Below are 7,783 nucleotides of genomic sequence, written 5' to 3' on the forward strand. Positions count from 1 at the left end.
CTGCTGTACCGATCACTCTGGGTGCCGCGGTAACACACAGTGCGTCAATCAATGCTGTATGACCCCGCCCCAACCCGTGTTAACAAGCTCCGCCCACAACAACGCTTTTAGCCTACTGTACAAACCTCTCTCCTGAGGCCACGCCCCCTACTTTTCTATAGCGGCAGAAAGAAGGGGCGGGTCTCTTAGTGACTGGAGACATGAGCTCCGCCAATAAGCGGCTCCTATTCCGGCCACATGACCGCCCTGTCGATCGTCTTACTAGTGGGAAAGAACGTGACGTCACATCGGTCCATGTCTCCACGCCCCATTTATACTGTCATATCGTTATACGGCCCGCCCCCTTTCACTGACACCTGCGACATCACTGCAGCAGCGCGACACCAGAGACAGAGGGGAGCGGGAAGCAGGTAATAAGGGAGGGCAGGTAACCGCGGGGTCACTGGAGCCTCCGTGTAATGTATGTCATGCACATATGTGTATGGAGGGGTTGTCATCCCCGGCATGAAGGGTTTCACAGGTGTCAGTGCTGGTCCAGCCTGCGCCACCACAAGAGACCCTGTTCTAAAATGTCGCACGACCTAAATTGATGGCATGACAGATCTGTCACCATACCATGCCTTACCACCCTCCCCCCATTAATGCCTGGCAGAATTCATAGACTTGGGACAGGATTCTTTCTGATTTGGCATGAGGACCCCCATAAATTATGTAGGCGGCGTTGGGCCAGCGGATCTAATAGCCTGTTATTTTCTCTGTATAATGCTTCACCTTCTCTTAGTGTCCAGAGGATTGATTTGGGAAAGTGTATAAAAAGTTTAGTTTTCAGTCTTGAGTGGAGTTGCCCTTTAAAGCTTAAAGGGGAAACCAGCCGAGAAACAATATCTTAATTTTATTTTTATTTTGTTCCCGTTTCAGGTGCCACCATGGATCTGGTCCTGAACGTTGCAGATGATCACTTCCTCACGCCTTATGTCTACCCGGCATCGTGGAATGAGGACGAGCCCTTCCGCCAGCTCATCAGCCTCTTTTTGGTCACCAATTTGGGGGGGGTGGTTATTTACTTGCTTTTTGGTGGCCTTAGTTACTTTTTCATATTTGACCACTCTCTTATGAAGCACCCGCAGTTTTTGGAGGTGAGTAATCCGACTTTACCCGCACTTGTGACCTGGCGCCATTTAGGTATTGTTTCACCTACTTTTACTGTATGAATGCGATGGCAGTGCTATGTAGTGCTGAGTGTCAGGATTCTAGGTACCTTTCAAAACCCCCAAAAAAGAACTTTGGAGTGCAAATTGGGTCCAAAGTGCACAGAGGGGCGTCACCAACAGTTCAAGGAGCCCAAGCACGCCTTTCCCCAGAGCCCAAGACTACCTCTCCCGTGTTTCCAGTACCTGGCCTTCTAGTCTGCCCGATCCTCTGTTATGGCACTTCTCCTGTCTGGCAGGGTGGTTGTTGGGTTCTTGACCACCAGGGCCCAGATATAAATACAAACTCTTCTGCCCTATAGCATCAGCATGGAGGGAGAACATCAGTAAGGTGGCATGTAATAGGGCTGAGTCGGGGTCTTCCTTCTGCTGCCCTTGGTTTGATGTTTGTGCTTTACTGAAAGGTTTACTTTTTTTTCCTAATAGAATCAAGTGCGGCGAGAAATCATCTTCTCCCTGAAATCCATGCCGTGGATGAGTGTCCCAACCGTGGCTCTGTTCTTGGCTGAGGTTCGAGGGTACAGTCGGCTTTATGACAACGTTGACAGTTCACCTTACGGTAAGAGAATGTTCACGTGTGGCGCCATAACCACAAAGCAGAGGCCACGGCTGAGTCACTTTCTAAAGACATTACAGCTCTGGAGTGTAATATTTAATAATAACATGCTGCTGGTTGTTATTGGAAACAGTCAGCAAGCTTGTGGACACTCACCTAAGTGCTTGCCCGAGCACTTGTAATGCAAGGGCCATTGAATTTTTCCTATATCAGATGACTGTACATAGACTGATGTAAAGATTACACTCCCCAGAATGCAAATAATCAGAGCAAACTCTGTACAGATACTGGACAGGCAAGGAATGCTCTGAGATTCCAGCTCTGAAGCTAGCAGAATACAGAGTGCAGCTCCAGAGTATAATACAGGATGTAACTCAGGATCAGTACAGGATAAGTGATGAAATGTATGTACATAGTGACTCCTATAGCAGAATAGTGAGTGCAGCTCTGGAGTATAATACAGGATGTAACTCAGGATCAGTACAGGATAAGTAGTGTAATGTATGAACACAGTGACTCCACCAGCAGAATAGTGGGCGCAGCTCTGGTGTATAATACAGGCTGTAATTCAGGATCAGTACAGGATAAGTAATGTATGTACATAGTGACTCCACCAGCAGAATAATGAGAGCAGCTCTGGAGTATAGTATAGGATGTAACTCAGGATCTGTACAGCATAAGTAATGTATGTACACAGTGACTCCTATAGCAGAGTAGTGAGTGCAGCTCTGGAGTATAATACAAGATGTAACTCAGGAACAGTACAGGATAAGTAATGTAATGTATGTACACAGTGACTCCACCAGCAGGATAATGAGGGCAGCTCTGGAGTATAGTATAGGATTTAACTCAGGATCAGTACAGGATAAGTTATGTATATACACAGTGACTCTACCAACAGAATAGTGAGCGCAGCTCTGGAGTAAAATGCAGGATCAGCACAGGATGGCGGCAATTCATCTGACCCTAAGTGATGGTTACTTTACAGACCCCATATCTCATCCTTATATCTCATCCTTGGGTAACGGTATGCCATTTTCCTGGGAGCATACCCCAGCCCATCACATGATCTGAATTGCAGGGTGGCCCTGGTGGGATGAGGTTCAGTAAACTGCAACATTCAAGCAGCCAATGAAATGTTAAAAAAGTCGCCAAAATAAAACAAAAAAACAGCACGTCGCCTTTCTGCACCTGAGATCTCATGATCGGTGTCATCATCCAGCACTGACTTTATATCTCTGATGAAGAGGTTGATAAGCTGTTTGTCGCCCACAGGCTGGTTTGGTGTCATCTTTAGTATGTTCTCCTTCCTCTTCTTCACGGACATGTGCATCTACTGGATCCATCGCTTCTTGCATCATAAGCTGATTTATAAGGTACGACATATGCGTCACATTTACACTGATGGCACAGATAAAGGGGAACTCCAGCTCGAGGTCTTTTAAAAGGACCGGTCCAGTCTTGTAAACTTAGCATTAGTTTCCTGTTTATCGCACTTTGCTGTCAGGGAATCCTCTGTGAGCTAAACACCTTATAGTTTTTTACAGTGTATCAGTGCAGGTAAATGTGTTAGTCCGGAGTCTAGGCTGTTTAAAGGGGTATTCCAGTCATATAAAGTTATGCACTGGAGCCCCCTGAAATGAACGAAGGAGCGCTCCGAAATGAACGGAGCAGGTGGTTGGGCATGTGCCCTGCCCCTCCATTCATTTACAGTACAGAACTCGGCTATTTCTGTAACTCCCATAGAAATGAATGGAGTGGCCGCACTCATGCCCGATCCGTTCATGACAGGGAACTCCACCGGCTACAGGGACCCAATCTCGTTAACGGTGGGGGTCTCAGTGATAGGACCCCACCTATCTAATAGTTATTCCCTATTCTATAACTATATAAGATATGTCTACTCTGGATATAATTGTATCACCTAGACCAGTGATGGTGAACCTTTTAGAGACCGTGTGCCCAAACTGTAACCCAAAACCCACTTATTTATCACAACACGGCTATTTAACCTGAATACTAGAGTCCACTATAGTAGATCTTCCATGTACTTTATCATTTAGCTGTAATAGCCTGCCTGCATTCAGTGCATTGCCTGTGCTGTTCATAGTGCACTCCCCCAATGCCAATTTCTTAACCTAACCCCTTTGCCACAATGAAAGCGCTCATTGCCCATGGCCCTTCCGCTGCCCCCCTCTAGCCCCTACCTGGTGCTGTCTGAGGCAATCGCCTCACCTGGCCTCATTGGTGGTGCACCCCTGGGTGCCGGTGCCCACAGACAGTGCTCTGAATGCCGCCTCTGGCACCCGTGCCATAGGTTTGCCACCACTGACCTAGACCTAAATCAGTGCTAGCTACATGTATAAAACATATAGCCTCCAGTCAGAAATAATGATTATTCTCATTCACTGACAGCATGCAGAGTTTTTGGAAACAATAAAGAATTGAAATATACTAGGTATATTATAAAGTTTCATTTAAAGGGAGTGTGTCCACTTGTTTTTGCCTATTTCTGGAGCTTGCAGAGGCAAATCGATAATTACCTTTCTTTTTGAAATCTGTTGCTGCATTTAGCAGAAAAAGCTTGTGTTCAGAAATGCAGATGAGGAGTTTGGTGCCCGGAGGGTGGGCCCTAGCCCTTTAGTGCACCCAAGTTCCATCCCTCTTCACGGTAAACCCTTCCTTTCCCTTGCCTCTGGCCCTGGGCTTTCACGCCTGAATCGGCACGTGCTCAGGACAGGAGCGAGATGCTTTACTGTGTATTCGCCAGTGTACAGCGCAGGGACGAGACCCCAGGGCCTGGGGAAAGCAGTATACAGACGCCTGGCCTGTCAGTCAGCAAGGGAAAGGAGGGGTTAACTGTTGCAGAGGGATGGACCTTGGGTGCACCGAAGGATTTAATTGTCTCTGCTTGCCGGACATGCAAACTGACAGACTCCCTCTAAATTGAAATTGCAATTCCAAACCCTGCAACCACTCCCTTTATCAGAGTACAGGCACAATTCATTTTGGGGCACTCGCCTTCTGGTTGCTGTCAGTGAATGGTAACATTCCTAATTATATCCAGAGACTTGGACTGTACAAAACGAATACTTTACACAGCTGAGGGTTTGTTGCTGTATATCAGCCACACCAAGGATGTCCTGCAGCACTGCAAGGCCTTACAGGGGGAGATAGCTAGCACGTCCTTCTCTGTGTCCTGGTGGGCCAGCCTTGTTGTAGGGTCCTTGACCCAGATGTACTGTCGTGTCTGCGCCTAGAATCTGTCTAAACATTGACACAATTTGGTGCTACTAGGATTTCTACACTTTTTTTTTTTTTTTTTTTCTGATTTGCTCGAAAAGCGGGTAGAACTGTAAAGGGGTTGCCCCCTCTAATGCCTGGGCCCCTCACACAGGTTGTAGTTACCTTCCTCCCCGGCACCCGCGTCGCTTCTGATGCCCGCATTGCGCGGATCCAAACATCTGACGAGGGTGGATGGTTGGCTGCAGCCAATAGCAGGCCGCAACGGGGACGAGCCTTCCCCCCACTTCACGGCCTGCTATTGGCTGTGTCATCAATCTCCCCCCCCCCCCCGCCACCTTCGCTGGATGTTTTGATCCACACGATGGGGAGATGCAGCGGCGCCCGTGCGGGCATCAGAAGCGACGCGGGTGCCGGGGAGCAAGGTAACTAAAACCTGTGTGAGGGGTCCGGGCATTATAGGGTTTGGATAATCCCTTTAATGGAACTGGTGTTGCTCCATGCAAAAGGGGGCATGACTTATGCATTGTTTTGCACCAAAATTGCCCCACAAAATCCTTCTTGATTGACATGGCCTTGCAGAAGACTAGCCTTGTCAGTCAAGAATAGGGAGGGGCTGGCAGAGAAAACAGGAGGAGCAAGGGCCTGCCCTCAGTGCACTTAACTACTTATTTGCGTATGGACTCATTTTCTCCAGAATAAAGCAACAGATCAGTCAGTGAAAGGTGTCATTCTATCAGTCAGTGAAAGGTGTCATTCTATCAGTCAGTGAAAGGTGTCATTCTATTCAGCGGAGCTAGCCCTACAAGGCAGTGTACCTGGTTTACCTGTGATTTTCCTGGTGTGGGTTGAGGATATGACCAGACATTGTAGTCGGTTTTTGGAGCTGCAGCGGCTCTACTTTAAACTGATGAGGATCACTCTGTTATCATCAGTCTGCATTGACAATGGCTGTCCGATATTGCAGATGCCGTACAGCCATTAACAAATGTGACACAATCGTGCTGAGTGGTCATACCCCGACCGACACCCTGTCATCTGATATCTGATAATCTGGCACTGAGCAGGCCCCATGATTCTGCATGTAGTATGAAATATGACCATGGATTGTACTTGTGTCTTTCAGAACGTGCACAAGCCTCATCACTTTTGGAAAGTGACCACCCCATTTGCCAGTCACGCCTTCCACCCACTGGATGGCTTCCTCCAAAGCCTCCCCTACCACATCTACCCCTTCATCTTCCCCTTACACAAGGTCACCTATCTGGGCTTGTACATCTTTGTCAACATCTGGACCGTGTCCATACACGATGGAGATTATCGCGTCCCCAAGACCTTTGAGAGCATCATTAATGGCGCTGCTCACCACACTGACCACCACCTCTACTTTGACTATAACTACGGCCAGTATTTCACTCTCTGGGATAAAATTGGGGGGTCCTACAAGAACCCTTCAGCCCTGGAAGGGAACGGCCCACATGACCTGTGCAGGAAACTGGCAGAAGAGAAAAATGGCGAAGCCAAGAAGACCAACTAAGATCCGACACGACAAAGATGGCTCTTGACGACATCCCGTGCACCTTATCTCATAAAGCTGGATGAACTGCGACCTCAGGCTCATTAACCTCTTCATGCGTCAGGGTCCACTCTGCAACACTGATAGGACCACATGCCCCAGATGGATTCCATGTAACTCTGTGTAATTGCAGTGTAAGGTTTATTGATTGACGCCTAAACCCAGGATAATCCAGGTCAGGTATCAGTCCAGATCACTGACCCCGATGAGATTCCTTATCACCCAGACTATGACACAAGAAAGTAACCGGAGCGGCAAAGTCCAAGGATGGCAGATAATGTCATTGCTCCTGTGAATCCGGCCTGGCTGACGGCAGGAAAATTTAAAGGACCAGTCCAGTCTTCTGTAATTAAAGTTTAATATTTGTATAATGGTAACATTTGCGTTTCTAATACATTTTGGAGGTCATTTATTATCTTTTTTTTATGCCACTTTATGGCGTATTTATGTAGCAGGTGTTTTGCGTCAAAATCTGCGAGTTTTCCCCACTTCAATTTTGATGTGGTGAAGAAAGGGGGCATGGCATGGGCAAGGAAGAGGGCAGGCCCATCACATTCATCATTTTCCATGCCAGTGTGGAAAATTAGCTTCATCTATGCCAGCAAGGGAGCTGGCGTAGATGAAAGCATATCGCACACGGCAACAAGCGCCAAAGTTATGTGTTAGCCACACCTCAACATAACTTAGGCGCATCCATCAGCAGTGCACAGGGATTAAGACCAGTGTATCAATCGCCAGTCTTAGGCTACTTTCACACTCGCGTTTGGTGCGGATCCGTCATGGATCTGCACAGACGGATCCGTTCAGATAATACAACCGTCTGCTACCGTTCAGAACGGATCCGTTTGTATTATCTTTAACATAGCCAAGACGGATCTGTCTTGAATACCATTGAAAGTCAATGGAGGACGGATCCGTTTTCTATTGCGTCATAGAAAACGGATCCGTCCCCATTGACTTACATTGTGTGTCAGATCGGATCCGTTTGGCTCAGTTTCGTCAGACGGACACCAAAGCGGAATGGAGACGGAACGGAGGCAAACTGATGCATTCTGAGCGGACCCTTTTCCATTCAGAATGCATTAGGGCAAAACTGATCCATTTTGGACCGCTTGTGAGAGCCCTGAACGGATCTCACAAACGGAAAGCCAAAACACCAGTGTGAAAGTAGCTTTAATAAATGTCCCTCTTTGTGTTTAA

General features: G+C 47.6%; 1 protein-coding gene across 1 annotated transcript; it reads left to right on the forward strand.

The window, feature by feature from the left end:
* The first annotated feature begins 319 nt into the window (after positions 1–319).
* Positions 320–6,960, forward strand: SC5D (sterol-C5-desaturase). Its single transcript, XM_040431421.1, has 5 exons — positions 320–410; positions 919–1,136; positions 1,635–1,767; positions 3,040–3,140; positions 6,134–6,960. Exons 2-5 carry the CDS (start codon positions 927–929, stop codon positions 6,542–6,544), a joined length of 855 nt encoding a protein of 284 aa, XP_040287355.1. The 5' UTR covers positions 320–410; positions 919–926; the 3' UTR covers positions 6,545–6,960.
* Positions 6,961–7,783: the final 823 nt, after the last annotated feature.

The sequence above is a fragment of the Bufo bufo genome, chromosome 1 (assembly GCF_905171765.1).
Source record: "Bufo bufo chromosome 1, aBufBuf1.1, whole genome shotgun sequence".
Lineage (NCBI taxonomy): Eukaryota > Metazoa > Chordata > Amphibia > Anura > Bufonidae > Bufo > Bufo bufo.